At 45.0% G+C, this 21,294-nt stretch overlaps 1 protein-coding gene across 1 annotated transcript in view; it reads left to right on the top strand.

The window, feature by feature from the left end:
• The first annotated feature begins 4,685 nt into the window (after positions 1-4,685).
• ABTB3 (ankyrin repeat and BTB domain containing 3) overlaps positions 4,686-21,294 on the top strand; it is a 280,313-nt gene continuing 263,704 nt past the window's right edge. The window contains exon 1 of the mRNA XM_048499967.1: positions 4,686-6,246. Coding sequence (XP_048355924.1) covers positions 4,968-6,246 — 1,279 coding nt within the window. The 5' untranslated portion in view covers positions 4,686-4,967. The remainder of the gene's footprint in view (positions 6,247-21,294) is intronic.

The raw sequence follows: 21,294 nt of genomic DNA, 5'->3' as shown, positions 1-21,294 counted from the left end.
GTCAGATCTCACCTGGAATACTGTGTCCAGGCACCTGGAATACTGTGTCCAGGCACAGCAATTCAAGAAGGATATTGACAAGCTGGAACAGGTCCAGAGAAGGGCAACCAAAATGGTCAAAGGTCAAGTATCCATGCCCCACAAGGAGAGAGGGAGTTGTGCATGTTTAGTCTGAAGAAGAGAAAGTTAAGGGGTGACATGATAGCCATTTTTAAATATTTGAAGGGATGTCATGTTGAATATGGAGCAAGCTCATTTTCTGCTGCTCCAGAGACTAGGACACAGAGTAACGGATTCAAACTATGACAAATGTTCCACCTAAACATTAGGAAGAACTTCCTAATAGAAAGGGCGGTTCGACAGTGGAATATGCTGCCTTGGAGCCTTCCTTGGAGGTTTTCAAAGAGGCTGGATGGCCATCTGTCAGGAGTACTTTGACTGTGTTTTCCTACGTGGCAGGGGTTGGACTTCACTAGAAGGCCCTTGTAGTCCCTTCCAACTCCATGATTCTAGAAGTCCAGCAGTTGGGTAGGTCAAGACTTATTTGTTTATTTACAATATTTCTATTCTGTCTTTCTGCCCAGAGAAGGCCACCAAGGCATTGTTGTTTGGAACACCAGTGAAAAACCCCCCAAGGAATTCTCCTCAACTTGTCTGGCCAGACTTTTAACTTTTGACTAACTCCTTAACTTAGGAAATTTATGCTGAAGTTCTGCCAGATTTTTACCTGGGAAGAGAAATCTCGTACATGACTGGCCTTGCCTGCTGAAGAATTCTGGCTATGCTGGCAGGGTGGGGAAACACGTTTACTGGTCTCTTGTAATGAAGTGGTGTTTCCTGGTACTCTACACCTAAAGGGACAAGCTATCTCTTCTAGTATTTCTCTTTGCATCTGAGCTCAGGCCCCTCAGACAGGAAGGTCGAGATGCAATTGGAAACCAGCCTCCTTACATAGCTATCAATGGATTCAGAAATGCAATATGAGCTCAGTTAGGTGGTGGGCTGAAAAGCTCTTAAAGTGACATACCTGAATTTGAGCTAAGCCCACACTTACTACATTTTCCTCCTGTCCCTGGCATCTGCAAGTTTCTTGCTTGCATCTTGTAATTGCCATTACTCCTATTTCTATGGTAATTGAATGACTTGAGAAAGGCAGGAATTCCTATGCAGCCATGGTGCCTGTTTCAACTCTATCAATATAAATGAGGACTGGGGAAACAAAGTCTCATCATTTGGCAATATCACTGGGATGGAGTGACAAGTTTGGGAAGTATTGCTCCCTACCAAATTGTGGCTATCCTGCATCCACTTAAAAGGAGAAGGGGCATGTAATAAATTTACACTTAGCCAGCTGTTAAAGGATAGGAAGTGGGACTCACAATCTGTTTTTCTCTACTCAGAACCAAATCCTGCTATGTTCACTTATACTTACTCCCAGGTAAGTGTGCATAAGCTTTTGGGCCATACTACTTAAGATTCCAAGTTAGTGCAGTCTTGCAGACTCTTGGAATGCTCGTCCATTTAACCTCTGACTGCATTCACCCTCTGAACCCAAATAGCTAAAATGCTAGACTGGAAGAGTTTTCTTTCTGGAAGGAATTTTATGGGAGAGAACTGAATTGTGTAAACCCCTACTGTAGTCAGAATTAAAGCCCTAAATGGCTTGGGACCAGGGTCCCTTGGGGAACACCTCTAGTATGAACTTCTGGCCTTTGTCATCTCAGTTCAAGAGGCTGTGCTCTGTCACCATGAGGAGATCAGTCTGGGCCTTCTCAGTCTGACTAGGCCTTGTTAGAAATGGCACCAAGACTTCTCAGGAAATGCATATTTGGCCCCACCTCTTTTAGGATTCAAAAGAGGACAAGAGAAGCATATCTTCTTGTTATAGTGTCATGCCCTGATGGTCCTGCCATATTGCTGCTTTCTTCATCTACTGGAGGAGGGGAGGGACTGGGAGTCTGCCTCTTGCTGATTCTCCTGCTGGGAGAATGGGAACTGTCCTTGGTATCTGTGTGTGCATCTCTGTGTGTGTCTGCCTGCGCTATTCCTCCCCTTATCTCCTTCTGAGCCTCTTAGTGAGAACTTTCTTACTCTCATTCCAATTGCTTGGCATAAAGATAACATAGCCAGCTTTCTTCGGAGGACCCAGCTTTGCCATTATGTGAACATCCAATCATTTTTACACTGTCTGCTTAAACTGGTTCCACCTGGCTTGGGAGGAAGGAGGGCTTTTATGGCTATATGAATGTATAGCCAGTCATGTATTTTCAGACCTAGCTACAAATTCCTCGTTGCCAATATCCTGCTATAGTACTACAATAAAGAATATCATATTTTAATCCTGAGTTCTTCAACTGAGACTAAGGACATGACATATAGGCTTTTGATCTGAATCAGCAGCATTAGCGGAGAAGATATTCTGATGACTTTTTTCCTAGTAATGTTCGATTTCTGACGTATTCGCTTCTTAAATGCTGTGGGTTTTTTTTTTAAAAAAAATAACACATTTCTGTTGTTAATGTTTTTATTGTAGGCTACTTGAGAGTGCTATTGGATTTAAATATCAAAGAAAGCAACACAGTTCAAAGTTTAAAGTCACACTGAGAACTAAGCTAAAGCAAGCACCCATTCCTGGAATGTTTCCATTCTCCTCTTCATAGCGGTTTCCTTAGGATGTTCAATAATACAGGGAGGTCTTCCAGAGGTTAATAATATGTTTAGTTTTTTCAGTATGTGCAAGCGGTGTGCATTTCTACTGGTGTTTTGTGAAGTGAACTTGCTGCTGCCTAATCCAGCTTGCTGGAAATAAACCCACTGACATTACAGAGAGTTACTCCTATCCCAGTGGTACCATGAACACTGACCACCAGTAAAGGATAGAGAGACGGGGCTGTGCTATTTTTCTCTTGCAAATTTACTGTTATATTATTTTTGTCCATTTGCTGATGTTATTGCTTTCTAGCTGCATTAAGGGCAAAGAGTTAAGGCAGGATATAAATATTTTAATAAATATAATAATTCATTGCAATATATCTTTATATAATTTTACTCTTACAACCCCTCTCCAAAGTAGGTTAAGTTAAAAATATATAGTTTCTTATGTAAAGATACATTTTTGAGCTGAAGGGATGGAGAAAGAAGTTGAGTCTTGCTAACAATCCCAACCTTGTCCCAGACTTTTCTTCCTGATGGCTACCCACTGCAAGTCTCTTATATTATGGAGGACAAGATACCATGGCAAGGTCAGAGAAAAAGGTGGCTTTGAAAAAGAAAGCATTGTCTGCTTCCAGATGCTTGGTTCCAGTGGGAGGAATTTTGACTTCCTGCAAGCCTGCCTAAAAGTACAAGATGCAAAGTAGCTTGCCACCTGAAGACATTTTCCACCTGTTTGTCTTCTTGTGCATAAGTAAGCCAGATTGTAATGTAAGGAGAATGACAGTGACACTGAAAGGTCATAACTCTGTTCAGGACTGCACTGTGACTAGCTGTGAGAATGCTTAAACAATGTCCTATTGAGTCATGTAAAGGGGGGAGGGATTATAGGCTAAAATGCTCTAAATCACAGGTGTCAAACTCGCGGCCCTCCAGATGTTATGGACTACAGTTCCCATCATCCCCTGCCAGCTGCAGGGGATGATGGGAACTGTAGTCCATAACATCTGGAGGGCCGCGAGTTTGCTCTAAATACTGTCCCATACAGAACTAAAGAAAATCCCCATACATTCTATGCCATGTTCGTACCCCCAGTTTGGGGGTCTTGAAAAGGGCGACCTAGGCTAGGCCATTGTGGCTTCCCACGAGACCCTGATGTTTAAAGCTCTTGATTTGACAGGTGGGTTTTCATTAGGATTCAAAAATATTCGGAGTGCTCCTCTTGAGTCAGCCGGGACTTTGAAGCACCACCCGTCCTCCTCCTGCCTGCCTCCCAGGCTCTCCACCAGCCCTTGTTTTGAAGTGCGTGCCGCCGCTGCACCAACAGCCAGCCATTTCAACCCTGCGTGCTCTAACCTGCAAACCCTTCGGAGGCTGCTCCCTCGCCGAGCAGCAAATGCCAGCGGAGGAGCCAGCCCAGCTCGCAAGCCACTGCAGATCCCCACCTGCAGAGAGAACGCCACACGCACACGCAGGGAAAGGGCTGGAGGCTCCTGCCGCGGCTTGGCAGGTGGATCTTTCTCTCCAAAGGGACGCAGCCGCAGCAGTTTCATCACCGTTTCTCCTTTTCAACTACCTGCTGCAAAGAGACCCAAGCGCGGAGTTTTATGCCGCTCTCCGACGCGGAAAGCCCTGCTGTCCTCTGGTTTTGGATCAGCTGAATTTCCCCTGCGGGCTCTCTGCAGCTGCCAGCAACCACCCAACCCTCGCACTAGACCAGAGTGAGGGACTGGAAGCAAACAGACCCAAGCCCATCTCTCCCCTCAACGCGCCCCAGCCTCGTTTACGAGCGCAAAACTGGACTCTACGCCGGCGGCTTCGCTGCTAGAACCAATTCTGGAAAAGTGACCCGTCTCCGCAGCTCGCGGTTGCTGCTGCTCCGGAGGGAGGGAAGGAGGGAAAGTAGCAAGGATATTAAAGCGAGCCTCCCGATTGGCTGTCTTTCCCAGGTATTTTGCATAGGCCCGCCCCTTTCCTTCTCCCTTGACTTCTCTAGCTGGTTTGGGTTTGCGGACTAGTGCAGTGCAGGAGCCCAGGCGAGGAGGAGGCGGCGGCGGCGCGGGGAGGCTGGAAGTGGCGTCTGCTCCTCCGAGTTGCGAAGGCGCAGGGGCATTCGGAGCGACTCCGCCAGCTTCCTGCCCTCCGTGCGCTCCAGGATTTCCTTTCCTCGCGCGTGGATCTGCCCCACAGCCGTGCCAAACCAAGAGCGGAGCCCGCGCGCCACAGAGGAGCCGTCAACCCCCCGCCGGCGCCCTGCTGCGACTTTCTCCTTCTCTTTCCAAAAGTTTCCTGCGGGTGCAGCATGAAGTGCAGCGATGGCAAGGAGAGGTAAGACGGTGGCGAGGACGCTGGAAGATCTGACGCTGGACTCTGGTTATGGTGGCGCCGCAGACTCCGTGGGGTCGTCCAACTTGTCCCTGTGCTGCTCCGATTCCCCCCACGCGGCTGCTTACCCCTATGGAGGAAACGGCTGGCCGCAGCATCTAACTGACTCCTCCATGCACAGTAGACACAACAGTTTCGACACCGTCAACACCGTCCTAGTGGAAGACGCCGAGGGGCTGGACTGCGCCGGGCAGCTCTGCTCCAGGCTGCTGCCTGACCTTGAGGAGGTCCCCTGGAGCCTCGACGAGGTGGAGGCGCTCTTGCTGGCGCCCCGCAGGGAGCCCCGGGCCCTGGGCGCCGGGGCCACGGCCACCCTCGCCAGCTCCAGCAGCGCCGCCAGCTCCGCCACCCTCAGCAGCAGCGGCGGCGGCGGCGGCGGCCTGAGCCCTCCGTCCAAGGATGCCCTGGCGCGGCTGTCCGCCTTGGTCAGCCGGGCGCTGGTCAGGCTGGCCCGGGAGGCGCAGCGGCTGAGCCTGCGCTTCGCCAAGTGCACCAAGCACGAGATCCAGAGCGCCATGGAGATCGTGCTGGGCTGGAGCCTGGCGTCCAGCTGCACGGCGGCCGCCCTGGGCGCCCTGTCCCTCTACAACATGAGCAGCGGCGGCGGCGGCGACCGCTTCAGCCGGGGCAAGTCCACCCGCTGCTGCCTCACCTTCTCGGTGGGCCGCTTCTACCGCTGGATGGTGGACAGCCGGGTGGCCGTGCGCATCCACGAGCACGCCGCCATCTACCTGGCCGCCTGCATGGAGAACCTCTGCCGGGAGATCCACGCGCGGGCCCTGCAGCTGGCCGCCGCCTCGGCCGGCCCGCCGCACCACCAGCACCACCACCTCCACCAGCACCACCTCCACCAGTACCACCAGGCACAACAGCAGCAGCAGCAGCAGCAGCAGCAGCAACAACAGCAACAAGCCCCGCAGCAGCAGCAGCAGCCGCCGCCACACCAGAGGGGCCCGGGCCCGAGCGCCGCCCCAGGCACTGCTGCCTCTGCCCCCGGGCCTCCTGCTGCGCTGCCCCCGCCGCCGCCGCCGCCCCCTGCCCCCGGGGCTGCCGACAAGGACCGGGAGAGTAACGGCGGCGGCAGCAACGCCAGCCACGACGCGGCCAAGTTCACGCTGGAAGCCCTGGAGCAGACGGTCAGCAACGACTCGGAGCTGTGGGGGCTGCTGCAGCCGTACCAGCACCTCATCTGCGGGAAAAACGCCAGCGGTGAGTCAGGCCGGCGCTGCGCAGGGCCCTGCCCACCTGTTGTCGGAGTGCCGCCGAGGGAGGGAGGCTGGCTGGCTGGCTGGCTGGCTGCAGCCGCCTCTCTGTGCTGACTTGCGAGCTTCCCGGTGCCACGGGAGCGAGCAGCTACCGATAGGCTCAGATTGGGGGGGTGGTTGACTCCAAGAAACTGGGCAGTTTGAAAGTGGGACAGTTGAGTCCCTACTACCTGGAGTGAGTGCGTACAAGTTTACCTTGCCAAGCGTAGGTCTGACTCTGCTTTCGTGAAAACGAAGTGGCGTTTCTTGAGGAAGGCTGGAGTTTCCAGGAAGGCTGTGCGCCTTACTTGGTGTGTTGTTTTTGCAAAACAGCAGCCTCCGATTCTCGCAGGTGCTAAATGCGTTGATCTGGCCTCTTCTTACCTGTGGAACGTCTAGCACAGTAGAAGTAGTAGTTCCTCCCCCTCTCCCTCCCTCCCTCTGCAGGGCTTCTGTGTTGCAGGATGTGTTCCTGTCTGTCACTGAAATTCCACGCAGGAGGACTGATGCATCTGTTGAATTTTCTGCTTGAAAGCAACTTTTCTCTAGAGTGGCCACGTTTTATCTACTGCCTAATGATGGTGGCAGCATTAAAAATATGTGTATTTTATAAAGGGAAGAGGGTCGGGATTTGTTGCACTGTTTGTTGTAGTTTGGGCTGGCTTTGACTGCATGGTCTTCTGATTCTTGTAAATCAGTTTTTGTGTATGTCAGATACATCATTATTGCATCATTTTCTAATGTTGTAATCCACCTTCAGTATCAAGGAGGAAGACAAACTATAAATAGTAAAATTCTGTGTCCCGTCACTTGTGCTGGTGGGAAAATAGTGCACTGTGGGTATCTCCAGTGTGTGGCTGTATATGATTATAGCTTCTGTCTGCCCAGTCGTAGCAATGCCGGAGAGGGCCTGGCTGTGCCCATCGTTGTGGATAACCATATCCTGTGGTTGGATTTTGGAGGTGGTTTGTACACACTGGAGGGGTGTTCACCTACTCCTGTTGGATACAGCTGAGGAGTCTGCATCAGATGTCCACTGACTGATCTAGTTACAGGCATTCACTAACAGTCATCTTCAATGGAAGGATGCATCCTGTAGTGTTGAGAAGAGGGTTGTGCACTGTTGCACAGGACCGAAGGTTATATGCCATGGTCACTTCCACAATGTATTTAATGCCTCCCATTACAATTGTACTGGACATGGTTGTACTTTTACTGCTTGTGTGGTGAAAAAGTATACTCAGTTGCCAACTATAGGTCCAGGAAGAGATGTACATGAGAGTAGAAGTGGAAAGTTGTATCTTACATAAGAACATAAGAACTAGCCTGCTGGATCAGACCAGAGTCCATCTAGTCCAGCACTCTGCTACTCGCAGTGGCCCACCTTTGGGAGCTCACATGCAGGATGTGAAAGCAATGGCCTTCTGCTGCTGCTGCTCCTAAGCAGTCTTGTTCTGCTTGTGGTTCTGATATGACGAGCACTGGAGCTTTGTAACCCAGTTGTGTATGGTTGCCCCCATAGCACAGAAGCAGTCAAGATGGATTTTCAGAAGGAGGGCATTTCTTATACCTTTGAGACTGGTGGGGATGTATCCATCCTGTGCTCACTTCAGCACCTGGTTCTTTCCTTCTATGCTTCTTGTGTCCTGTTGTTCACATTGTCTCTTTTTGTTCAACGTCCACCCATCTCCAAACTTGACTGACACTGCATGATACATGAGTTCTGGCTTGGTAAAGTGGTTCAGACTGGTGGACTCTATCTGGAAAACTGGGTTTGATCTCCCGCCCTTGCAGACGAATGGCAGACTCTAGTCTGGTGAACCATGTTTGTTTTTCTATTCCTAAACACGAAGTCTCCTGGGTGACCTTGGGCTAGTCACAGTTCTCTCTGAACTCTCTCAGCCCCACCTATCCTACAAGGTGTCTGTTGCTGGGTAGGGAAGGTGATTGTGAGCTGCTTTGAGACTCCTTAAAGGCAGAAAAAAGCAGGGTATACAAACCAACTCTTCTTCTTCCTGTCTTGTCTGTTGCACCAAATTCTAGCAGACTTAGCACTCTTCTGGGTCTACAGCAGTCAGTCAGATTTTGCCCATTCTCCAAGGTTGGGAGCAGCTCAGTTCAAGAAAGTTTTTGACTCCCTGTCTATCAAGGTTTTCTGTCAAATGACTGCAAGATAGTTTCAGTCATTGTCCAGGGATCTTTGATATCATGGCTGCTCTTATTGATGAGTGACCTCTCTTCACCAAGGAAGAAATTACACAAATTGTTTGCCACTTCTGTTTACGAGGTCTCCTGCGGCAATGGCCACTACATTCCATATCAGACGGGGTAGGGGAAAGACCATTTTCCCACACTTGTATCATAACTGGCTAACGAAGGACCAACAATACACTTCAATATAGAATATCTCCCTTTGTGAGTGATGCAGAAAGCCCGTGATTATTGAAATGCCAATGTAAAATTTGTCTTCATGTGTAGCCCTCTTCTGTTCTTCAGTCTGCATTCATGCACTTTCAGAATTGCTGGACTGTTCATTCACATGTGTGCACAGAGTGCTCAACAGAGACTAAAATCTCTTGTGAAAATCCCTTCCCATTTCCAGGAAACCGTGCAAAGCAGAAGTCAACCACTATTTTCTTTTTCTCTTTCCTTCAGTGGCTGAGCTGCTCGCTTGCGCAGAACTGTGGCTGCCTTCAGCACTGGCTGTGAGGCTCTTGATGAAAAAAACAACACCCTTTTGCCTGCTGCCCTGTCTTATCTAGCCTCCTGGATTCCTCCTCATTCTGTTAAATTGATCAGAGTCTTTGTGTGTGGGATCACTGTTTTTGCACCTGTCCTTTAAAGTCCCCTTTTATTTCATTTCTTTTTACCTTGATACAACTTTAAAAGAACACCAAAGAGACTGAGAATCTGGTCTTAGCATCTATCTCACGGTTGAATTTGGGTTCTCTATGCACTACTTGCTTCCCCACTAATCCCCAGACATTTGTATACAAATCACTATACTGTGGGGTATCCATGAGGCTTTAATCACATATATCTAGGGATCTGAGCAGGAGAGAGTTGAGGAATCATGCTTTTTTTTCTTGGGCATCTACCAAAATGATTAGTGGGGGTTGGGGAGGCAGAGGCAGTTTTAGGTATTGTGGTTATTATTGTATGAGAAGCGAAACCTTCTCTTTTGGGACTGCAGTCGAATCATTTGTGTGGTAGATTGTGGTGGGGAGCAAAGGTGAGGCGATTGGGGAGAGATGGATCTGGGGGCATTATTTGTGATGACATCTGCAGTGAACTTCACAATTGAGTGCTTGGCTGTGTGGCTCTGTTCTGTTTCCCTTCCTCTCTGTGTGTATTTTTGTAGAGGCTCCTCATATGGTAGAGCTGCATATTATACATGTGTACTTCAAAAGCGTTCATTTTTCCACAGGAAATGGTAGACGTGTAACTGAAGCTGAGAGAGAGAGAGAGAAAACGAATAAAACTTAGTTATATGCAGTGGCTTGCCAGCTGCAGACAGTTGTGAGAGCAGTGAAATGCAGCTTTTCTTGCTGGGAAGATTTCTTTCATGTCACTGCCTGTTTACTGAAAGCTTGAGGCAGGAGAGGCAACCAAGATTATGCATCAGCTTCCCTGGGCACATTTTTAAAAAGATGTCTAACAACAATTGTAATGCTGCTTCTCCCTACCCACAAATCCTGAGAGCCTCACAGTGGCAAGCACATTATGTTTTTCAGACCCATGCGACAGCCCAGGTAAAAATGGGAGCAAGGCTGCAGTAGCCGTGTTAACATTCGACAGAATCCAACTCTGTTTGTGTATTTTATGACTTTCCTTCTCTGTGAAATACGCTGCTCAGTTATAACCTCACAAGCAAAAGGAGACGAGTTGCAGAATGCTGAAATCAAGGAAACCAAACTGAAGCCCCCTGTCTAGAAAATGGCTCTGTTAGTTTGCAGCCGAGAAGGTATCTTTCTGTCCCCTGTTATTTTAAGACACCCTTTAAAGACACAGAATGATATTTTGCAAGGGGTGGTGGTAGAACTGTGGTTTGTGTTCAAACACTTCCTTGAATGATGTGTTTGTCATTTCTTCTGGCTTTTGTTTCGTAATATTTGGATAGACTTCAATGGGTCTTTGTAGTTTGGATTGAATCTAGTAATGAATCTCAAAGCATGTGTTGTTGCATTTCTCCCACTGATCCTTTGTCTCAGTCCTATTTCATTTATCTCGCTCCTGAATATAGCAAAATCTCCATGGAACAAGAACTTGCCTTTTAGCTTGTAAAGTACTATGTGAGTGGATATATAGTGCTATTGTGTAGTATGAACAAAAAAAAACCCATTCCCCAGTTTGCTTCTGGGTTCCATTCAAGGTCTTTAATACCTTTACAGTCTGAGACTCATCTGTCTGATGGATCACCTCTCCTGGAATAATTCCAAGCACCTTCTCAGTTCTACCCAAAGTTTCCCATGTCCTGTCCTTTTTGTTTACCTCTCTTGCATGGCCTTCAACAGAAATTGGACATTTTGCTGTGTTGTGTCTGCCTCCTGAAGTCATATACCAGGCACCATCTTTGTAGTCTTTCAGAAGAAGTTTTTGGAGGGCATTTTTGTTGATTCTGCTGGGTTTTACTACACTGCGCTGTTTCATGCATTTGCCAGTATTGTGTGCTGGACTCAGTTTGGTTGTTGCTGTGTTCTGTCATGATTTACTCTGTTTTTATATAACTGTTTGGTTAAGCATGATAACCTCCTTGAAATGTTAACAGAAAGACTGGGTTTACTTAAAAATGATCTGTGACAAATAAGCAGGTTTGCCAACAGTCCATCTAATTTTTTCCAGTATTGTGCCACACTATAGTATGATCAAAACAACAAAATCTGGAGTCTCCGACATAAGGAGACTCAATGTGGCTTACAGTCATATTCCCTTTGCCCACAACAGGCACCTTTGAGGTAGGTGGGGCTGAGAGAATTATAGAGTTGGAAGTGGCTGTACAGGTCATCTAGTTCAACCCCCTGTTCAATGTAGGATCAGCCTACAGCGCCCATGACAAGTGTTTGTCCAGCCTCTGCTTGAAGCCAGGCAACTGTGACTAGCCTAAGGTCACCCAGCAGGCTGCATGTGGAGGAATAGGACCATAGAGTTCACCCTCCAAAGCCACAATTTTGTCTAGGGGAGATGATCTCTGTGGTCCAGAGATCAGTTGTAATCCTGGAGGATCTCTGTACCCCACCTGGAGGATGGCAACCCTAGAGGTGTCTAACTGGGCTTTGTGTACTTGTCAGTTGAGCAATAGGAGTTCTAGGCCCTATTTTCCAGGGCTTACCTGACAGTGAAATTTAAGCAAGGAGCTTCAGTCTTACAGCAGGACTTGAAGACATTTTTTAAATCTAGGGTACAGTCCACTGGTGCTCTTTTGCTTTTCACAGGTCTGATCCTGGCTGAAGTTCCCTCTCCAATTGCTCCTCTCCAATTTCCCTCTGTTTTCCTCCCTTGTCCAGTCAGGAAAAGGCAACTGTTTACAGATCATAGTCAGAGGCTTTTGGAAAATGTAGTCCCTCAATAATTCTGTCTGGGTAGAGGATGTTTGGGGAGGGAAGGGACTTCAACAGAGTATAATACCGCTGAGTCTACCCTCTGAAACAGCCATTTTCTCCAGGGTAACTGATTTATGTCATTTGGAGATCAGCTGTAATCCCAGGAGACCTCCAGCCACTAACTGGAGGTTGGCAACCATATCTGTTACACATAATTATTTTTGTGTATTGTTTCTCTTGCTCCCTAGGGTAGTGAGGCCTCTTAGCTCATTGCCGGATGGTTTCTCATGTGCCAGTATGAGGAAATGGGGTGGTGGTGGTGGTATGTGCACTGGTGTTGCACCAACACACTTAAGTCATGTCTAGTAAAACCTGAAAGTTAGATGGTGGATGCTCTGTGGCAAAACCATAGTGCATTCATAAATGCTAGAGTGTCTAAAAAGCAAGCAAGCAATGCCATCATGTCAGCCTATCCCCCAATTCCTCCTGACAGTTCCTGACTGTGACTTGGCAGCTCTAGCAGCCAGATTTTCATTCTCAACGGAGATGTGTCCTCCAAACATCTGGTGGTAGCTGCTTTTGACATCTTATTCCAGTTATTGGTAATCTAAGATAAGATTCTATTCTTTGCCCACATATCCAGATTCACTCAGAAGGAGTGGAGAACTGAATTGCTGTCAACATCACCCAATGCTTATTTGTGCTTATTTGTGATAGTTACTCTAGTGCAGGGGTCTGCAACCTGTGGCTGGCAGGGGCTGATGGGATTTGTAGTCCATGAACATCTGGAGAGCCGCAGGTTGCAGACCCCTTCTCTAGTGAAACATTGAGTAGATATCCCTGCTGTTCTGCAACTCATATATGAACTCCTCAAAGAATATGCACATGTTTTCCCCAGAAGGTGGTGTATTCTTTTGTTATCCCAGTAAGACTTCAACTTCCTAGCCTGTGCAACAGATGAAGTTAGTTCTGTCAGATTCATTCATCTATACCGATTGGTGAATTGTTAGAGCAGCATATTTTCTAACCAAACAGGCACATTGTTCAGTCTTTTTTTTTTTTAAAGATAAAGGTTGTCCCCATGTACAAGTACTGGGTCTTTCCTGGCCCATGGGATGATGTCACATCACAAGGTTTCCTAGGCAGTCTGTGTTTGCAGGGTGGCTTTCCATTGCTGTCCCCAGTTGTCTACACTTGTTACTGACTTCGGAAGAATGAAAGGCTGAGTCAACCTTGAGTCTGCTATCTGAAATGGACTTCTGCCAGGATCAAACATACTACTGTGAGCCATGGTGCTCTAATTTCATTTATGGAACTGATTAATAACAAATCCTTGAATGTCTAGTAGAGATTTATCCCTATTGAATTATTTTTGTGGGGAGAAGGTATCGCTTGAATTTTTGCAGGACATATTTGTCTTTTCATTAATCCATAATATGTACATTTTTCTCCTCTGGTTTTTTCCTTAACCAATACTTTGCTCATAAACGATAAGCCAAAGATAGCAATAACTGTGCAAAAACCCTAACAAGCAAATCTCCTACAAGGACCTACCAGCTGGGGTACAGATACAGTATTGTTTTGTGATATACTGTACTGCATTGAAATTTAAGGGCTGTATTTCTCTGCCATTTCATTGGCTGTGCATATATTGTGTGTGTTTGTGTGTAGTAAGGAAAAGGGTGGATGTCACAAGCCTAGATATGGTCATTACATCACTGTTTTTATAGGATTATGTGAACAAAGCATTATGTTAGGGTTAGGGTGGAATATTGTCTGCATTGCCCAAAAAGTGAACTTTCCTTCTGCTTTTGTCTCTAGAGTACAAGATAACAGGCAAGAAGGGCCAGGATACCCTTCTTCCACATTGTTCCCTGTTTACCAGAGGACATTTACAAAAATAAAACTGGCATCAGCAGAACATAAATGGGATGAATGCATGTTTAACTGATGCAACAACAGCACCAGAAATTCTCATGGAAGCACAGGTTGCTGAATCCTGGCAAAAATGCTGCAATCAAATTTATTTGTTTAGAATACGGTACCTTTTCTGAGACCTGCTTGAAGCGGCTTACAATTGAAAAACACAGTATTAAAATAAAATCATGTGAATGGTATGTAATGATCGACTGGGTGATGGAGGCAGACAGAGGATTTTTAGGGAATGCTCCTGAGTGGCTGGGTAATGCAGAGGAGAAGACGGCAACCATTCTTGATGAACTACCTATATTCAGAGAAACTGTGACCCACTAGATTTCAGGTGAAATAGATTTGGTATGGAGCTCACACGGTTACAGAGAAAGACTTGTTGATATTGAGAAGGGAGACTGCCCTGTCTGCAGTAACATAGCACATCTGTTCTGCACATATGCAAAGGAGATGCATTTTTGGCATTTGCTTGACTAAGTAACATGGAAGTCAACTGTGGAGGAAAGGAACAGGCTTTGACAATGGGCTAGTGAGGACACACAGTGGCTCAAGAGTAAATTGTTCTCAATCCATGTATTTTGCAGTATCCCAGTTCTGTCATTCCTTTAGTTAACAGTATTGTCTGCAAATTTTAGATTCAGGGATATGTGTTAATGGCTACATCCCACTGCAGGTTGAAGTCATTATGCACTGAAAATGTCTTGACCCAGGTTTGTTCTTGCTCTGGCTACCTGCTAATGTGAGAAGAAGCAGAGAGTTTGCAGCTGTGATTCATGCTTTGCTGGCCCTTAACCTGGTAGCTCTTCAAATATAGTGAGGGAGTAGTACCTACCATCTTCCAAGGCTATTACATACTTATCAGTTTTCAAACTCCTGATGTTGTTTATTACCAATAATGTCTTCCATTTTGTTTCAGTGCTTTGGAACATTTAACATTCATTTAACATCACCAGGTGTAAAATGTGCCACTTTGACCTCTTCTTTTCTTATCCCCCCCCCCCCCCCATTATTTATTGCATTAGTGCATTTGGTCTGAATCAAGTTTACAGTTTACAGTTCAGTAAGAACTTTGGCTGCCAACACTATCGGATGTAAGTCCCATTGAGTTCAGTGGGCTTCCTCCCAAGTAAGTATACATATCTTTGCTGCCTGAGGAAAATTGGTGGAATTGGACATGGGTTTCTTTTGCTTTGTTTTCCTTGCCTGGTGTTGCCCATATAGTATGGGGTGATCTGGTATTACTAGGTTTTTGGTTTGCTAAAATTAAATAGGTCTGAGCATGACTGGGAGGCTGCATTGGCAAGGGAGGGACTGTGTGCTTCCAAAAAGCAAAGTGTGTTATAAACGTAATGAAAATATTTTATCTGTTGACTGACTAGCAATTTTGTGGAAATCCAAGATTAGGTTAGAGAATAATACCATTATGATCATTTACCCTGTTTCCCCGAATATAAGACATCCCCTAAAAATAAGACATAGTAGAGGTTTTGCTGAAGTGTGAAATATAAGGCATCCCCCGAAAGTAAGACATAGCAAAGTTTTTGTTTGGAAGCATGCCCGACGAACAGAACCAGAAATATAAGACATCCCCTGAAAATAAGACATAGCGCATCTTTGGGAGCAAAAATTAATATAAGACACTGTCTTATATTCGGGGAAACACGGTATATGAACCCTTTTAGGATTATCTGCCCTTGGGAACTAAATAATTCTGTAGCATTCCTGAATGCTGTTGGGGATTGTTTGAAACATGGCATCAATGACTCTGCAGATGCCATGATTTGTGATATAATGTGAGGTTAGCAGGAGTTATTAAGAGGGTTGTTCCCTCATGACTTTTCTGCCTCATAGATTTATCCCCCCACCCCCCAGTTATTTAGGATTGCTGAGAAATTCAAAGAATGAAGAGAAATGAAACTAAGCAGGATTGGCCATGATTAGTATTTTGATTGGGAGAGCACCAAGGAAGTCTGTACTTGCTAGGCTGAGTAAGACAATGGGAAATCTACCCCTAAACATCTCTTGCCTTGAAAACCCCATAAGGTGGAACTTTATGGGGTCACTGTACGTTGGTCGTGATTTGATGATATTATTAGGGCGATGATTGATGGTAGAGAAAAACTGTCCCTGACATTGATTGAGCATATCTCAGAGATCAGTTGAGAACCTTTGTGGTGGGTGGTGATGAACTTTTGTGCTAAGAGGAATCATGCCTGCGGAATTCTGTCCAGCTGAACTCTTTCATGTGGTTTGTGGTATGCTAACACCTAGAGGCAAACACATGGATGATGAATCCAGTGGCTTGCTCTGGCAAACTTGTGCAACTTTTTGTTGATAAAGTCACTCACTTTCAGTCTGACAGAGAACACTCTAAATGCAGAAGCAATATCAAGGGGTGGCTGATGTGTCCAGTTGTCATTTTTAATGGATTGTTTTGGATTGATTGCCCTGTCAGACAAACTACTGTGGGTTATGAGGGCCACTGCTTACACATTGGATCTTTGTACGTTGTAGCTTGTAAAAACATCCAAGAGGAATTTGGGGGTGGCTGTTCAAAATGATTAATGCCTTATTGTCTGGCGGTGAATAACCATCAGGGTTTTTTTTAAAGGCAGTGATACACATGGTGTTGAAGAATCCAACTTCGGACAGTAAGGAAATGGCCAATTTTAGACCTGTTCTAATGTTTCCTTTTCTGGGCAGTCATTGAGCTTCTGATGGTAGAGCTGTTGTAGCATTATTTGAATGACACTTTTCAAGTCTGCTTTCAAATCTGATTGTGGTATGGATACAGTCTTGGAGCCCTGGTGGAAAGGAAAACTTGGGTGAAGAGTTTGGGAGTATAACTAGATTCTGGCTTGTTATTTAGTAAATATATTACTGATGTTTCCCAAAATGTGGTTTTTTTTAAAAATCTACATTTGACATGGAAACAGCTATGCTTCCTTGTTAGGTCAGACCTTGTCATTCTGATCTATGTGTATCAGTAAGGTCTTGTCTAGGCTACTGCAATTTGCATTATATGGGACTGTCCTTGAAGACAATTCAGGAACTTCTGCTAGTACAAAATGTGGCTTCCTGGTTTATAATCTGGGCCTGAGCTAGAGAACACATTTTGTGTTTCTGCAATTGTTCCGGCTTCTGATTTCCTACCAGATTCAGTTCAAGGTGGTGTTTTTGAAGTCCTTCAATGTAGAATATTTTGCTCTGAACATTGTTATTTAGAATGAATGTTAAAACAGTTGGTCTAGATCTAATTTCCTGTATCTTAAATCCATTATGTTTTGCCCTACCCTTAGCTGACAAAAAGGAAGCAGTTTATCTGCATCTTCCTTATGAGAACTTTCTAAATATTTTGACAATATTAGTTTCCTCTGTCTCTCAGTATTTTTTCTATGCTGCTTAGAGATATAGATCCTTCAACCTTTAGTATTGTAATACAAGTTCTAAATCTTTTATTGCTATTCTTCAGGTTGTGTATTTTCTTAAGATGTTCTTCCCAGTACTGAACACATACTCCAGATTTACTATGTTAAATATATATGTACCCCTCATTGCTGTGTTTAAGGTAGAAGAGTAAATGTGAACAATGCTGTTTTACTCTTTGTGTAAATTCTGAATGTTTACAAGTTTTATTGTATCTTAATATGCTAATGGTACTTCAGTCACAGCACCTGGGTTTTTCAAAGCTTATTCTTAGAGTGGCTGTATGCTTTGGAAAAGAAGGGATTTCAGTGGGTGGAGCTCTTCTCAACTGCATGACAAAGGGCCCCTGCTGTAATTTTATTGATTTATTTTATTCAATTTATAGGCTGTGCTTCCCTATATGGGCTCAGGGTGGCTTACAGCATTGGCTATAACCGTAAAATCGATAAAACACATCCAACTATGTCCTGGAGCCATTAACCTCCTCAGAGGGATGAACAGTTCTCCCCCTCACCCCGATAAAATCCACATTCATTTGTTATTTGCTGAACTTAAAGCTCTTTGGAGAATGTATTGGGAAAGGCGGTCCCACAGATACAAAGGCCCCAGACCGTTTAGGTCTACGAAGGTCCCAGACCACTTGGGGCTCTGTATGTACAGTTTCCTGAATGTCTAAGAGCTTTTTTGCATGTGGTCACTGCACTTCTTACAGCAGGGTGGTTTCTCAAGACAGTTTCCTTTGATCTTTTGCTCAGTGTTTCTGGTGGTTTGGGGAACCAGATTGACTGGAGGGCCTGAAACTGCAGGTAGTTCACCTCACAAGGCCTCCAACTATGTTATAAACTACATATTAATATTCTAAGGCTACATTGGAACTCTTGGAGAGAAGGAACAGATGGCTCAGCAAGGCAAGGCAAAGCAAAGCTGCAAGTACATTAATCTCTAAGGGACCAGGCTAGACAGAAGCCAGAAAGACTGAGATCCTGCTGGTCTGCTTGAGCACAACAGGCCTGAACTGTTATATGCTAGTTATTGTTTTACATATTTGACTACTGTTCTATATATTACCTATGAAAAAGAAAGAACAAATTTGAAGTTATTTACTGTAATTTTTATGAATGTTAAGTGTCACAAGGGGGATCACAATGTCAGAGACGTGAACTTTTGTTCTCAGTTGAGAACAATATCTCTTTGATATCTCTCTTGGATTTAAAATTGGGTTGTACTCTAATGCCTGGTGAGAGTTTTTTTAAAAAAATTGCCTCCAGCAATTGTGTGACTTCATTTCCAGGGGGACCCAGAAGTGATGTTGGTCCTCTCTAGGAATCACCAAAAATGTTATGCTTTTACTGTAGAGTTTCTGGCAATTCCTAGAGAGGACTTTTCACTTTTGGGTTTTTCTTGAAAGTGGTGTCAAATCATCACTGACAGCTCCTTACATGTCTGTGCCCTTTGGACTTCTGCCACTTTGGAGTACTGTAAGAAATGTCATGGCCTATGCCCCAGTGTTATTCTAATCTGTAGTAATGTTACATATGGAAGATTAAACCATTAAGGCATATCAGATACAATGTGTGCATTCTTGGGTTTTTCCAGGTGATATTTGGGAGACTGTGCATTTCTGCTCTCCAGCAGTCATTATTCTTGTTTCATACTCTATAGCGGATAGTGGATTTTTCAATCTGTTCTTGTTCTTTTATTATATTTCTTTTGTTTCAGCAATGGAATTAATTGATAGTTTCATTCTGCTGGTACCAGCACCTGGAGGAATGGCTGTGTGCCGAAGGAGCAGAAAAGTAGTGGTTTCCTTAAAGGAACTGAACGGGGAAAGTAAAATCTCTTCCAATCGAGCCAGCATGACACCATCTTGATTTAGGAGCCCTCGTGGTACCCTCAGGAAGTGGTGGCTGGTTTCTTGGCACAGAGCAAACAATCCAGGTCTGTATATGTAACCCCTATGTTCAGAATGGTTTGACCCAGAAAGGGGTGGAGACTCAAAGCAGCAGGAGGCTGCAAAAACTCATGAAGTTGAAGGAGGCAAGGCTACCAGGCTGGGACCTTGATTTATTTCTTTATAAGCTCTTAACACCTTGTTTAAGGTAACTGCAAAGTTGTTGGGAGCTAGTGGGAAGGGAGTTGTTTATTTTTGCTGTATTGTAAATGTTAGAATTTATTGTTTCAGGGCTTTCTGTGTATGTAGTTGATGGGAGTTCTTTTGGGGACCTTCATCATCTTGGATCCGGTTCACCAAGCCTCTGGAGTCTTCATAAGCCAACCACCAGCTGGAAGAATCGACTGTAAATATCAGGACTTGGAATTGAAACTTGAACAGGACCTCGAAGTGTTATATTAACTGTTAATGTTTAACAAGTGTCACATGTTAAGGAAAAGTAAACCATTTTGTTTTAAAATTAGTTGTTGCAAACTCCTTCCAAGTTCTGCCCCACAGAACCCACAAGCGGAAGTTACGTATACGTGGTGAACTTTACATGTCCAGTGGACTATGTAAGTCAGTTTCATTTGCATGTCGCTTGCAGCCATTCAGTTATGAGAGATGTGAAAGGAGCAGTAGAAAGAAGCTGAGCCTACATGAACACTGAGCAAAACGCCTGAGGAAGCTTGTGAAAGATGTGCTTTTGTTTGGCTCGCATTCGCGTTACCAGGGCTTGCACGGACATAGAGATGTGCTCTGTTTATTCTCATGAAGTCCAATCTTCCTGGCGGAGAACCCCACCCAATAGTTGATGAAGTGATCAAAAATAATGTTTTGTCTGTATTTTTTGGGGGGGCAAGCTGAAGAATGTAGGATTAGTGTGCCTGGATTTATGGTGTTTTGCCTGCTAATTTCTCCAAACTGCTGGAAGTTAACTGTTTGAACATGTGACTGAGATACACAAAATGCTTTTTCTAAATAGCAAACATAGGCAGTGTTGGAGCAATTTGAAACTTCCCCAGTGTTTTGCTTGTGTGTATCTGTGTATTTATCGGAGTTGCAAAGTAGCTGATCATTTATATATATTCTACCCAACTAAAAGGTATTCCAGATTAACTGAGCAGCATGGTTTTCATTTTTAAAAATTATTTTTGCTGTAAGTACTTATCATGAAAAGGCTCAGACTGTCATAAAAGAGACAGTCTGTCCTGGGTGAGGAAGAAGGGGAAATGCTCCTGGTAAGATGGTGTCTGTGGCACTATCAAAGTGTCACATGCAAATTGAGACTGAATTATTATGGGGCTTCTAATTGGCGGTGTTTACCTATAGTGTGTGTTTTTGCTGTTAAGTTACATCTGACTTATGGTGACCCCATAGGGTTTTCAAGGCAAGAGATGTTTGGAGGTGGTTTGCCAATGCCTTCTTAAATATCGCAATGCTGATATTCCTTGGAGATCTCAAATATTGTCTCAAAGTCACCCAGCAGGTTTCTGTGACAAAGTGGAGATTTGAACCTGAGTTTCCCAGATTCTATTCTGGCACAAACCACTATGCCATGTGGGCTCTTGTTTACCTATTACCCAGCCCATTGTTCTCCATGTTTCACTGTAACCAGTGTCTGTCACATAAAGGCATCATTATGTGAACAGGAATGTCTTTCCCATTAGTTCAGTCATGTTTCTAGTCCACACTGTTGACAATCTGCAGCCCATCTGCCAGCACAAGTATATGATGCACTGTCTGAAAGAAGATAAAATTTAGTTGTTTAAATATTTATAAATTGCTTTTCCCAACAGATGTGCGCCCAACAACATACATATTAGCAACAACAATGAGGCATAAAACCATAATTACCATTATGATTATTACCCATATTCAGTGCAACCAGCAGCAAAATCAGAGGGCCCTCCAGAACAGTGCATTCTTGCCTCCATGCTAAAAACTCCCCCAAAAAACAGATAAGGCAGGGGCAGCTGGTAACTTCCAGTGGTAACCTGTTCCAAAGAGCTGAGAGGGCTGCAGAAATTCCTTTGTATTCCCTTGAATGGCCCACTATAGATCATACTTCCGTGGGATGGCATGGCATAGAGAGAAGTTGCTTGAGGGGATAGAGTTGCCCCTTGAGCTTGCATAGGGAAAGACTGCCTCGTATCTAACTCTCTCACAGTTTGCAAACACTTTCCTA

The sequence above is a fragment of the Sphaerodactylus townsendi genome, linkage group LG06 (assembly GCF_021028975.2).
Source record: "Sphaerodactylus townsendi isolate TG3544 linkage group LG06, MPM_Stown_v2.3, whole genome shotgun sequence".
Classification (NCBI taxonomy): domain Eukaryota; kingdom Metazoa; phylum Chordata; class Lepidosauria; order Squamata; family Sphaerodactylidae; genus Sphaerodactylus; species Sphaerodactylus townsendi.
This window is presented reverse-complemented; position numbering and strand designations above follow the sequence as displayed.